At 46.2% G+C, this 13,186-nt stretch overlaps 2 protein-coding genes across 6 annotated transcripts in view; one reads left to right on the top strand and one right to left on the bottom strand.

Annotated features, from left to right (window-relative positions):
• Nucleotides 1–758: 758 nt before the first annotated feature.
• mRpL53 (mitochondrial ribosomal protein L53) lies at nucleotides 759–6,069 on the bottom strand. 3 transcript variants are annotated; one of them, XM_077661130.1, is made up of 4 exons: nucleotides 5,985–6,069; nucleotides 5,709–5,853; nucleotides 3,748–3,860; nucleotides 759–1,221 (listed from the first exon to the last, which is right to left on the bottom strand). In XM_077661130.1, the coding sequence occupies exons 2-4, from the start codon at nucleotides 5,831–5,833 to the stop codon at nucleotides 1,112–1,114; spliced, it is 348 nt and encodes a 115-aa protein (XP_077517256.1). In that variant the 5' UTR covers nucleotides 5,834–5,853; nucleotides 5,985–6,069; the 3' UTR covers nucleotides 759–1,111. The 3 variants fall into 3 exon arrangements, with proteins under 3 accessions (XP_077517256.1, XP_077517254.1, XP_077517257.1); XM_077661128.1 differs by having other exon boundaries at nucleotides 5,916–6,038; XM_077661131.1 differs by having other exon boundaries at nucleotides 5,977–6,002.
• Nucleotides 6,070–6,237: 168 nt separating this feature from the next.
• Nucleotides 6,238–13,186, top strand: part of Doa (CDC like kinase darkener of apricot) — a 40,606-nt gene continuing 33,657 nt past the window's right edge. For all 3 annotated transcript variants that reach the window (XM_077661125.1, XM_077661126.1, XM_077661124.1), the window contains exons 1-2: nucleotides 6,238–6,440; nucleotides 8,184–8,284. In XM_077661125.1, the coding sequence (XP_077517251.1) occupies nucleotides 8,193–8,284 (92 nt within the window). In that variant the 5' untranslated portion in view covers nucleotides 6,238–6,440; nucleotides 8,184–8,192. The remainder of the gene's footprint in view (nucleotides 6,441–8,183; nucleotides 8,285–13,186) is intronic.

Here is a 13,186-nt window from a genome sequence, read left to right as displayed (position 1 = left end):
ACACTAGCCAGGATATGACTGAGGAACCAGATAAGATTGGTTTGGTTTTATGGGGCTTAACGTCTCAAAGCGACTCGGGGCAATAAGGGTCAGCGTTATTGGAGGGCTCCGGATAAGTTCGACCACTTAAGGTTCTTTAATGTGCACAGACATTGTACACTACATAAGCCTGTAGCATTTCGCCTCTATCAAAATGCAACTGCTGCAGCCAGGATCGAACCCGCGTCATTTGGGCCAGTAGCCAAGAACCATAACCACTCAGCCATCACAGCGGCTTTCATTGATGCTTTCAGACCTGCAGCTGGCTGGGAGATGTTCTGCGTCTTACATGAGCATCTGGTACAATTTGTTTAACATTAATAACATAATAAAGACGAAGACGTGACCACCACAGCCTTGCAAGTGCTCAGTCATAATGACAATGAACTAGAAACTACTGAGGAATGCATTACTTCTAAGAGTCGTGCTGTGCGATGAGCGTAAATGTTTCAGTTGCGGCCACTGCTGTTCCTCCATCATTACACCCAACTGCATCAACTTAGCATGCATGTGAATATCAAACATGTTTGAAGGACTTGTAGGTTCATGTGCTAGTGAAGATCAAATTCATTTCAAAAACTTAGCCACATGCAGAGTGCCCACAACACCATGCTCTGGGTGGTACATAATGAAACTTGTGTCTTCAAACTCATACAAGGCTGTGCCCATGACCAACGGGCACTAGGACAGCCCATGACACAAATGAGACAACAGGCAGGTTCAGATGCAAGTAAGTTTACTATGACGTGAACTGACATCCCTTGCTAGGCAAGAATAACGTGAAGCGCACAAATTCCACGCAAATGTATGACACCGATGCTTGACTTGACCAGAGTGGTGCCAACACAAGAGTGTGGACAATCGGCATGTGTGATGCCATGTGGGGGCTCAACATGCAGCCTACTCGACTGGCCGCAGAGTGATGAACCGTGACAGCAGGAAGGCGACGAGGCAGGTGGCCAGGACGAAGCAGGTGGCAAAGATGTAGAAGGTTTCCTCGTCAAATATGTCGCGGAAGGCAGGCACTTGTCCATACACGCGCATGAACAGCTCCGCCTGGGGCGTCAGCTTTTCAGCTGATTTGGTCATGACTCTGCCGCTCACCCGCCAGTCGTACTGCCGTCTGCAGCACCTCCAGGCCGGTCAGGTGGCCACAGCGAATCAGTGCACGTCGTCCGTCCACTGCATATCGACCACATGGTACAGAAATTATGTTGCAAATGTGCTGATATCCCCACCAAGACTAAAAGCTCTAAAGAATAAAAGATGTAGAGGAGGCGACACAGGACATGCACTCACAAATAGCAAGGAATTGGAGGCCATTTCTGTCATATTCCACTATGTGATCAGAGAACAAATGCTATCCGAAAGACCTGCTTAAATGCGGTCAGGGGACAGCCAAGCAAGCAAGGTATCCATCTCGATTTCAAGAAAAGAATTGTATTGTTTAGAAAGGGCCACCTAGTCACTGTTCTCCATCTTTTCATTTGTATTTTTTCTTGCATTTTTTTATGGCGCATTCCAATCAAGAGATTTGCAGCACATTAGTATATGCCATTAAACACGTTTATCTTCAGCACGTGAAAAAAAAAACTCTGGTGTTGGTAAACGCCCACTCCATGTTTTTCATTCTTCTGTGCTCCAGCTGCAACTGTGAACCTTTGCCAGCCAGCCCACCTATCTGCCTTCCTCGCCCAAGACTGTATCACATGCGATCTTCAGCAAAATGATTGTCGCTCTTGTCACAGTCACTTTATGAACTGGTCTCGGCAAATCTCTAGTAGAGTGGCACAGCTGTTGCGACCAATGGAATTCCTTAATAAGGGAGTAATTACTCATTGACATCCACCCAAGCCCAGCCATACCGACACAAAGGGAAGCTATACAACTTCCACAGAAACTTCGTAGTTAAAAATTCGTGCTGGTCCGAGGTTCGAACCCGGGACCACCGGTTACTCCCTTACTACAAATATATGCCACATTGGGGTATTCCCCTCAAACATTTGATCAACAATGTTCCCACTTCGAGTTATTGATCAATCGCTCTCACCCTACCATATGCTAGCCATCCCAGTTAGCTCAGTTGGCAGAGCGACTGCTCCGGTGAAGACATGGTCCCGGGTTCGAACCCCGGACCACTACAAATTTTTCTTTAACTATGAAGTTTCTGAGAAAGCTGTATAGCTTTCCTTTGTAGTGGTATGGCTGTGCTTGGGTGGATATCAATGAGTAGCTACTCCCTTGTTACAAACCTACTCCACCTTGGGGGATTCTCCTAAAACATTTGACCAATGAAATTTCTTGTTAACAAACGTGAAAGAAACTTGCGGTGGCATTTCACAGAGTAAGTGAAAGCAATTGCAACGGCTATACGACTCTACAACACATTGGCTGGCACCACTTCATAGAACGAGTGAGACAAGAGTAACAAGCATTTCACTTTCACAGCAACAGGACAGCACATCTGAAAGAAAGTATATACGCTCAATTTGTAGCATTTCCCAATGATGTTTACGTTTCTTTAAACTGGCACCACACGTCTTTTAGTAAACTTCCTGCTCCAATCACAAAAAATGCTACTTTTATAGTGAAGGTGCTTAAAACTCATTTTGACAGCAGTAGCAGCAAGCATTTTTTTCATGAGCAGGTAACGACGAGAATCTCAAAGACATGGATGACAACTAAGATCCTTGTGGCATTTCTTAGGTTCCTGCAAAAGCAAGCATGGAACCAAAAGGAAAAACACTAACTACCAAATCAGAGTGCTCTCAAACAGCCTTCGGAAATGTCCAGCCTTTATTTCTTCATCCAGACATATGAAGCAAGCTTAAACTACTCATTAAAACAAGATCTGGTTGTTAAAAGACCAGTGTCGAAGAAAACCCTGCAAGGAGCCCACAAAGAGGATCCCAGTGAACCATTCAAAATTGATGCAAAAGCGCTGCAGAACTCCTGGCTGCTGTTTTAGAGACAAGGCCACTTGTTGTTCAGGAGCCGGAGTTCTCTCCACGATGGTCATGTAATATTATTAGTAAAGTGGCAGTTTCAGCTGGAGCTGCCGTGTGGTTTCATAATTCTCGCCTCAAGGAAATCAGTGGCACAGTCTACACCAACGAAAATAAATATTCCATGCTTTCAGGTTTATGGTTTTTGTGTGGTTTTATAGGGGTTTCACGTCACAAAGCAACTCGGGCTATGAGGGACGCTGTGGTGAACAACTCCGGAAATTTCAACCGCCTGGAGTTCTTTAACGGGCACTAACATCGCACAGCGCACATGCCTCTAGCATTCTGCCTTCATCGAAATGCGAACGCTGCAGCCGGGATCGAACCCGCATCTTTCGGGTAAGCAGCCAAGTGCCAGAGCCACCGCGGCGGCCTTCCATGCTTTCAGGTGACCGCAGAGTCTGTAAGTTCAAGATACGACAGCTACTGACATTACAAACAATCTTTGTTTTCCTGACGACTTTGCTATATAAATGTTCTACTGTGGAAGCAGAAGGAATATCTGCTGAGTTAGTGGCTGATGTTTTCTTGCATTTGGATACTGCAGTCACCTGAAAACAGGTGAAAATTGATCATTTGCTCTGGCATGCTGAGGCTCCTGAGGAAATTGAAAAAAAAAAATACCAGTTGCTTCCAGTTTTCAATGTCAAAAAAAAGAAGAAGAAAAATCAGCAGAAATGCCATGATCACAGTGGCTACTTACAGTACGTGATCTCGATAGTGGGTTCCGAGCGGTCACACACCACCTCTGTCTTGAGGGCACAGTCGGGGTTGGTTAGCCGCACCTGTTTTGCACTCAGAAAGTGCAGGAAGTCCCTGCAAAGGAAGTACTTTCTCTTCCAGTCGCCACCACATCAACTTCGCTCTTCCGCTAAAAGTGTTGAGGTCAATCGCGAATCACCCATGAACTATTCGCAGCTGCAGTGGCAGCAAACAAATAGCTAATGTGAAAGCGGGAGTGGCAACCTTCAAGGTTGGACGTTGCAGCAAAAAAAGGGCACATAGCCAAGACCAGAGACGCACGACAACCGAAACTGTAATGCTCCTCTGCTGCTGAACATGAACTGACAACAGCTGTAAAGATCTCTCCATTGACACCAAAAATGCTGCCATGCTAGCAAATGGACCAACCAGACAGTGCAAGCTTCAATTCTTCAAAAATCTAAAACTGGATTGGCCAGCACTCACCCATTCTGCAACACACCTTTGAGAATAAGGTATTCACATTCATGGGCTTCATAAAACACAAGATTATTACTTCTCCCTTTGCACACCATTATCACAATTGCATGACCTGTCATGCATCATGTATGCGACCTTGCTTGCCTCATAACAGTAGCCCACAAACAAACAAACAATTTTTCTGGAAGCAGTGAAGGTAAAAAAAAAAAAAAGCAATCTGTCTTGGTTCAGCCATGCAAGGTGTCCATGATGGCACCCTAAAAAAAAGACAGCATTTCCACAAGCTAATGCTGCAGAACGAAACCATATTGTTTCTTGTTCATGCTTTAGCAGCTCTTCAGTGCAACTAGGAAAAGCACATGAAATAGAAGTTTTCAGGTGCCATTCACCCCAGACTCAGCCCAGCTGAAACAACGCTTAAACCTGGGAAGTACCTTTTACAATTGTTGCAAAACTTTGTGTCTTCAGTCTTGCGGCTGTGAAAAATGTGCAGCCAAAAATGCACAGAATGACTAAGCATGCTGCAACTGTTGGCAGGTCAGCTCAGCCAGCACAACTCTGAAGTGCTTTGTGAAAGAAGTAAAATAAAAAATGAGAGAGATGCAATGATATGCATTAAAATTTCAGCAGATGAACACTACGTATGCCATGTTTCTTCTACTGATGCAGATATTATGCTACACTGCAAACAGCTGGTGAGCATGAAATATCCGAGAAGTCATGTGTTATTTAAATTATTTTAAACAATGATGCTGTCACCTGCACTTGATAGTTTCACGTGTGACATATGCAGGTGGTAATTAGAGCTTGACTAAAACAAGTATGACAAATACTGGTGTTTGAGTGAATGACCCTATCTGGACGTCAACGCGTTCCCAACATGGCCCACTTACTAGCCCCATGGAAAAAGAGATGACAGGCATCTAATGCAGACGGGATACAAGAGCACCAGTGCGATTTTGGGACCACAGTGTAAACGACATTCTAGCAGGAACAGAAATAAACATATGGAACCTTAAAAGAAATGTGACTGGAAGAGAATGTCCCCCTTATTGTGAGTTTGTTCAGTTCAGTTTATTACCTTAAAAGTCCCCCGGAGGGGCATTACATAAGGGGTGGGTTTTATACATACAGTAATACACATGATAAATAATTATTGACAAAAATGGTCGTACAAAAGTTGCAAAAACGAAGATGGGCAGGTAGTAGCAACGATTTCGTGGGGAAGGCCGTTCCAGTCGGTGGCGGTTCGGAAGTGTGCTGTGTTACAAAACGAAGACTGCTCAACAACGCGTTTAACATTGTGCACGAGGCATTTAAATTGTCGGAAAACTGCAGAACCAGTCGACTGCACTCTTAAGCCGTCGTATGATCACAAAAGGCTACACTCGAGAGCGCACGGACTGTTGTGACCGTGGCTGGCCAGCGCGTGCCGCACAGCCGCTCGCCAGGTTCCTGCCCTCTCCCCACAGTGTGACCCACCTCACGGGCGTCGCATTGCTGTGGAAGGGGTCGAATTTGACCGTGACTCGCTTGAAAGGTTCCAGATGCAACGCTTTTACTGCTTGACCGATGGCCGTTCGGAGAGCCTTCACAGTAGCAGACATGATGGGAACGGCATGGACGGCTGGGGGAAAGAAAAACAAACCAACAAAAAAATTGCTGATATCGCGAAGCTCTTGTAATTACCTTTAAAAAACGTGGACGCAGTTAGCACTGAAGGGCTGCAAAGAGCCGAAAGAGCACACACGTGTATACCTCTGCCGTAAAGGCGCCTGCACAAATTGAAACAGCTTCACCACACTGCACAAAAACGGTGATCGAGCCATCTGCCATCTGTCCGACACTTTTGACACTAATAAAGAGGCGCATTTGTTCGCTTTTGTAACATTTAATATCCTGACATGAATTGTTTAGCTTATTTCTAAAAAAAATATCAAACTTATTTTTTATTTTGTGTAAAACAAGATATAAAAAGTGACTGCGTTTTGTTTTGAATGTTTGTTAATTCGTTCCGGATTCGTTCCTCAGCCCAGTCAGCCCAGTTGCTAACTGCGCCATTTTAGTCTTGAGCCGAATTGATCGCTAAGCAAAAGACCAGCGCGCTAAGCAGATTTGCGGGCGATCCTTGAGCTCCTAGAAGGCGCAGGGGGCAAGACGGAAGAACATAGCCCAGTAACTGAACTTCCTTGGTGTCGTCGAAGCGTCACAAAGGTGAGGTCTACTCGAATGTATGCGCAACCACTTGCCTGGGACGGAGCCCAACGGAGCCCCCCCCCCCCCTCATGCAGCGTCCACGTTTACTGCGCCTTCCACCTGGCCAGATTTAGCAGCATCGTGTCAGGAGCCGCTCTCGTCGCGGAGCTTCCACGTGTAGGCACTCTTGGTGCCCTAGACGGCCAAAAAACTCTGCTTGGATACCGCGTGTTAGGCTTCGCGTGTCTGGAGTTTTTTCTATGGCATCGGAAAGTCCTCGGGGCGTTCGATACGCGTCGTTGGTTTCTCGAGCATTTTGCTCACCGCTCCGGCGTCGGTTGGGCCGTTGCCCGTTTCACTAATATCTCTGACAAGCACGGGCGCCTGTGGCAAGATATATTAATAGCGATTGGCTTTTCGTTTTTAATGTGTGCGAGATGGCGAGGATGGAGACAAAATGGCGTTTCGCGACCAGGCGGCCATAGTTGTGAAAGCATCGCGGCTGCGTATCCTGACCGTTGCTGTTGCGTCTAGCAAGCGTCACACTTCGTTGATGACTGATAAAGGACCCGCTGCTGTCAGATGCGAGTGACGCAAGGCCTCTTGTGCTCGGGCGAAATAAGTGGGCGCGAGAGAACGTTCATTTGGAGGGCATGCAAATGACTCGTTCGGGGGCCCGCTTTTGCTACCCCAACATGCTGGCTGCATTGATCGTGGAAAAAGCAAGCGCGGCATTACGAAGTTCGAAGGTCGTGAAACATGTCCGGCCGTATGCAACTGATCGTTCCTGGAGATCACTAGTGCACTAACTAGGACAGATACAGCACAAGGCATCACAAACACACGCCACGTTGTTGGTGATCCAGAAGAATGGAACTTGAACTAGCCCAAGAGTCGCTCTCAAGGAACAAGCCCAGTGTACATACAGGCGACATAGTCATAAATATCTCGGCCAAATATTTGCTACCCAAATGTGCCGTCTGGATATCAGTTTATAATCACTGGCAGTTGTAAAGACTAACCAACGGGTTTCTCTGGACACTAAATGAGTCAGCATTCTCCCATACCACTGGTTTGTGAACTTACAAATTTTGCACGGGCACAGTAGTATGCATAGTAATGCACTTGGCTCTTAACATTTGCCCATTATTAGTGCATAAGGAAAGGTGCTGTGTGCTGCAATTCTAGCTCTGTGCTTTAGCTTGCCAAATGCAACGTTTCCACCATCTTGCGGGAAAGATGGAACCATTGGCAGAGTAGATCGTTCTGTTTCCTGTCAGACAGCAACAATGATTAAACCAGCTCTGGCTGAAAATGCTTCTGAGCATAAATGGAGAATGTGATTATAGGTTACCCAATAGCTCATGCAGGTTAGTCAAAGCTTGGGCATATAAGACCTCTATTCTGTCATTTGTATCAACTGTGTGTGTGTGTGTGTGTGCGCGCACGCGCTTGCTTGTTTGATGCAGATGAACTTGCAAATACATTTGAGTCAACATTAATCTGTATCTGGATATGTCTCCTAGAACCATCAATTCTGACATAATGAAAAAAAAAAATCCTGGTGAGGACAGGAGAATAGACTTTTCTAAGTGTCGTTGCAATCTGCAGAATTCCATCAAATTTCAAATTATGAGTAAGACCCTGATGATGGTGTCTTCACTGGCTTTACCGTTAGTGTTAACAGCAAGACTGCACATGATACAGTCTTACTATTGCCTGGCATATGGGCTAATGTGAAGTTTCTGCTCATTCCTGCAGGTAGCAGCCATGCCTCGAAGGAGACACCGGTCAGAGAGTTGCGACTCCTACAGCTCGTCGGAGAGCAGCTACCGGCACAAGCGCAAGCGGCTTGCTAAAGCGTGAGTTCTTCTGGCTTGGATGGGGTCGCAACACTTCCAAAGGTTTTCATGGCACTTGTCCAGTACTTCAGTTGTGCAGCGGCTAGACAGCAGCGCAAATTTCTGTTGTCAGCAGTGCCCTTGGTGTATTTGGGATTGCTCTGGGAGAAGTTCTTAGGAATGGGGAATATAACATAAGGGGGCTTGTTACATATGTGTGGTTGCGAGTGTTTTTGCTAGCAGGTTGTCAAGTTCATTTCATTTGGGTTAAGTGCAGCTGACAAAGCTTTGTCACTACTGGCACCAGCTTTCATTAGTGGGTTGAAGGTGGGAAGTGCACACCTCCTTTGTCTGCCCTTTCATACTTGGATTAGGGCACGAGTTGAACTGAGGAAAGCAGTCAAATAAATGAGGCATCAGGATTTACATATTGGTGAGTTGGGGATACTGTTGCGGGCCCGTGGCACAAGGATTTCATATCAGGCATGTTTCAGCAGTGCTGTTCCTTCCCGAGACTTGTGTGTGTTGCATGCATGCGATGATTTAAGTGCTTATACTTCGAGGTTAAGCCTTGCTTGGAGCATGGTTCTGGTGCATATACAGCAGGTGCCCAGAGAAACCATTGCAAAAGCAGCTGTGACCCTGGTTCAGCGCACAAGAATGGTATTGGTGGGTTGAAAGGAAAGGCCAGGCGTACTTAGCATTGCATCCATATTGTGAAGAGAAAGGTACCATAAATATTTCGGCCCGTGAGAGCTGTTAGGGGCGCATCTTTTCTGTTGAGGATCGGTCCTGTTCACTAGCATTTTTGGAACATACTTTTGTTTTTTTTACAGTGAAAGCTTAGGGCAGCCTTGATCCTGTGAGAGAACCCATCATGTGACGTGCCAGAACAGGTAATTCAAAGAGCAGGGGTTTTGTTCTCGGCATGGACTTCTCTTTACTATGTGTGTGAGCAACACGTTTCTACTACAAGTGGCCTCGATAAGGGGAGATTAGGGAGTAGGAAGCTGGCTTTTAAGGGGAGACACTGCTCTTTAAACTGACTGACAGTTTTTATCATACATTGATGAAAAAATTGGAAAGAGAAATGTTGCATTGTTTTGATTTTATTGCACAGAGCAATTCAGGAGCTTTAAAATGCAACAAGAATTGTCCAAATCTGACCACCACATCTGGAGATATTTTGGGCAACAGTATGTGCAGTGGTAAAGAAATCAGTTTTGAGAAAACAAGGAAAGACCAGCAGACGCTGGTCCTTCTCGGTGCAAATTTGCAGCGTCACACTGCTTTTGTTGACATGCAGCGCCCTGAGGATGGCCTCACTGGCACACACTGTGCCAGCGTTCAGCCTTGCGACCACTTCTGCCTCCGCACTCTCAACAGTATAAAGAGAGGCGTGCCTGTTTTTTGGTACGAGTGACCATATCACCGAGTGTAGGCACTCGTTTGAATTTTGCGTTTTGCCTCTCTAACAGCGTTCAAGCAAATTTCCGTTTGAGAGGCGCGTGTATATAGGCAGCAGTGCCTCTGCAACATAGTCTGGCAGGCTGTATCGGTGCCTAGGTGGAGGTTCCTTCTTTGGCCACGGCCATGTTGTAAGTACGCCGGCTTCACCTTTTGGGCACAGCGAATGATTTGGCCTTGCGTCCGTGGAGGTTATGTGATAATAGGTCACGAGGACAGCATTTTTCATTGCATCAGTGTTGCCCTGGTTTGCTTTTAATGCTTGTCCATTGTAGGGGGACAGTTCTGTGATAAGCTCACCTGTGAGCTTGCCCTTTCCACCAAGGCTCCTCTTGCCGTTTCCCTTGCTTTTTTACTGCAGGCTTCTTGGGGCAGCACCCGTGCGTTTATGGATATGATTAATGCAATCTTTTTTCTCGATTTCCACAAAGCCATTAATTTTTTCTTCGTGCAGGGTGTTGAATCCACGACTATCACCGTCGCAGAACATGGTTGTGTACCGCAGTCCATGCTTGTTCAGTGATCGGCCAAACAGTACTTTTGCAGCTTCCACTTCCATTTGGCCGGGCTTGCTCGAGCTGTTTCTTTTTTTGACACAGGTGGTCAGCTTGCTATTCTTCATAGTGAGGGTCACCTTCTTTCGGCCCAGTTGGCATCCTAAACAAAAGTTGGAGAGAAATACAAAATCGAGCACATACCCGGTAAACAGTTCAATGACTGTTCCCACACAGGTGTGCGAGGGATGGCCTTTTGTTAGCCATGTTCCATCATAGGAGACTGCAATATTGCCGGGGTTCTCATTTAGCTGACCGTACAAGGATTTCACGGCATCCGCACATTCGCCCATCACATGCGTGGCAGCATTCAGGTGGGCAGGGTTCAGCTTCCTCTTCACATATTTTTGGTACGTTTTTTGGTGCAAACCACGTCGCGAAATGTTGAGAGCCGAAAAAATGTCGTTGAGGATGGTTTAACCGTTTCTTGTGCTCGTAACAGCATGATTCGCGAGCACGTTCACTTTAAACGAGTTGCACGTTGCGTTCCCACCTGCCCTCGGCGAGCTCCACTAGTCCTTGAGTTCTCCACAAGAATCGCAGTTCACAACGAGCTTGACTGCAATTCCGTACTCATGGCCCATCTTTGACAGTGACACAGGACTACAGCACTCTGCACTGCACGCATTTGAGCAGCTCAGGCTTGCAACAGGGAACGCCGTCTCGCTTCCTGGCGCCTTGTCGAAGTCTCCCAAAAGAGATTGCTTGCGGCGGGTAGCGGACATCAAAGAAAGCCGTCGCTCATCTTCCTCTGCGTGGAGATCGATTGCCATTTTTTCGGTTTCGGAAAGAAGTGGCGTGTCGACGCGCACTGTTTTTGGCACCGCAATGGGCGCCGGTGCCGCATGTGCTACCGCTTCCTCCGTAGGTGCATTGCACTGGCTCGTGGGGATCGCCGCCGCTGCCGTCGGGTCTGATGGCTCCTCGCGTGTCTGCAGCCGCCGTTAGCGCTTTTTACCGAAGGCATGAGCTGTCCGAAACTTCCATTTTCCTCCAGCCATCGTGACGGAGAGAGGCAGTAGCGCGGTACTCCGCTCAAAATGCCAGGCGAGGTCCCTTTGTCCAGCAGACGACGTTTCCCGGCATCCAATCGGGAGGCAGGATTTGCCACATGTGATGCAAAAACACCAATGGCGCTCACTTATTTTGTATTTTTTTGCGGTGGGTTAGCTTTATTGTTGCCAGACAGAGAAGTGTTTCCCGGCAAAAAATGGAAAGCAGAAGAAAGCACAGCTTTCAAACGATACCAAAATGGCCGCGCCCCGTTGCAACGGCGCGCGAGTTTGAATTTATCCAATCTTGAGGGCTTTTTATGAGCGAAAACTGTCGTTGTACTGGCTTTAAAATCTAATAACGCGGTAAATACTTGTCAGAGGACCATAATATTTCAGAAACAGGTTGTTCGGATCCTGAAGATTGTGAGAAAAAAAAATATTTCAGAAAACCAATTTTTTTCTCGATTTTTCGGTCGCAAAGAGCCGCGTCTTCCCTTAAGGAAGGAAATAACGTTTCCCGTTTTCTTCCCTGCATGTGAAATAACTACCACACCCTAGTTGGGTGCCCTTTCTTCCGCAGTCAGCGGACTAAATCTTTTCTGTCCTGCCTCAGCTTTTGGTCTAACCAGCTTGTGTACATTCTTGATGATGAACCGGGCCGCAGCTGGACTTATGTGTGTGCTTTTGCAATGATTCTTTCAATCCACGTCTCGTTAAGGAGGACCTGTGTCTCAGGGCAGAGAACGCAGCACCTCATCACGAGTGTTTTGTTTTTCAATAAATGTTTTTTGGAAGCAGCACTCCGCCTTGTCTCCCCTTTTCTTTGCTAGAGTAGTTATACCATCTTGCCCATTTGCATATGTTCATAAACAGTGGTCACTGTGGCTTGAATCCTGATATGATTTGAAAAGCAAAGTGTGGCCCAGTATTGATTAGTTACGACTGTTAAAGAACTGTGTGTGAAAAGAATGGCATTCAGTCCCTCATTCAGTTTACATGGAACACACTTGAGTTCCATTGATACAGTGTTATGAAATTTGGTTTGCCATGATCTACTGGCTGCAACATTAAAGGACAGGAAGAGAGCAGAGTGGGCCAGGAAACAAATGCAGTATAATGACATCCTAGTCTCAATCAAAAACAAATGGTCTTGGGCAGGGCATGTAATGCAAAGGCCTGAGATAACCGGTAGTTGTTAAGGGTAACAGACTGGATTCGGAGAGCAGGCAATCGTAGCAGGGGACAGCAGAAAGTGCGTAGACAAAATAAAGGGAAGAAAGACGAAGTTGGCACATGACAGTTATTTGGGGAGATATGCAAGAGGCCTTTGTCTTGTAGTGGGCGTTGCTGGGCTGGTTATGATGATATTGATCTATTGGCGCATTAGGAAAATAGCGGTCCAATTTTTATCAAACCATATTTTTTTTGCTGACAATTGAAATAGGTGTACTGCAAGCTGCTCAATTTGTTTCTCTAGAATGGTGGTGTTTCAAAAATTAACCTATCACGAACTCTTCTAAACATTAACCACACTGTCATTTGGGCATTCTTTTGCAGTAGCTAAAAGACAAACTGCTAGGGGTTTGTCATCTGCCTTCAGAGTGGCTAAAAAGCACTGTGGGTGTGGTGAGTGCAACTGGTAGACAGGGTGCAGAGTAAAACTAATGAGCACTGATTCGCCATGTTCCAAATACTCTTGAGTAATGTGTTTTTAAATGCCAACACCAAGCATTTACCTGGTGCTTGCGTATGTAGCCTTTTCAGTGATATTCGAATGTACCATAAATAGATGTGTATATATATTGACATGCTGCTGCCTTTAGGTGTATGCCTTTTTTGCGCGTTTATCCGGTGCAACGCATACTGAAGGCATATTATTTGGATGCGTACAGATATAAGCAACTGCT

The sequence above is a fragment of the Amblyomma americanum genome, chromosome 4 (genome assembly GCF_052857255.1).
Source record: "Amblyomma americanum isolate KBUSLIRL-KWMA chromosome 4, ASM5285725v1, whole genome shotgun sequence".
In the NCBI taxonomy this organism is placed as follows: Eukaryota; Metazoa; Arthropoda; class Arachnida; order Ixodida; family Ixodidae; genus Amblyomma; species Amblyomma americanum.
The sequence above is the reverse complement of the archived record's forward strand: the minus strand, read 5'-3'. Positions and strand labels throughout refer to the sequence as shown.

Excerpts from the sequence above, each read along its gene's own strand:
- mRpL53 (XM_077661130.1), bottom strand. The coding sequence starts at position 5,833 with ATGTCTGCTACTGTGAAGGCTCTCCGAACGGCCATCGGTCAAGCAGTA. Across the intron at positions 3,861-5,708 it reads AGCAATGCGACGCCCGTGAG|GGACTTCCTGCACTTTCTGA; the intron begins GTGGGTCACACT and ends CTTCCTTTGCAG. Across the intron at positions 1,222-3,747 it reads CACTATCGAGATCACGTACT|TGGACGGACGACGTGCACTG; the intron begins GTAAGTAGCCAC and ends GTCGATATGCAG.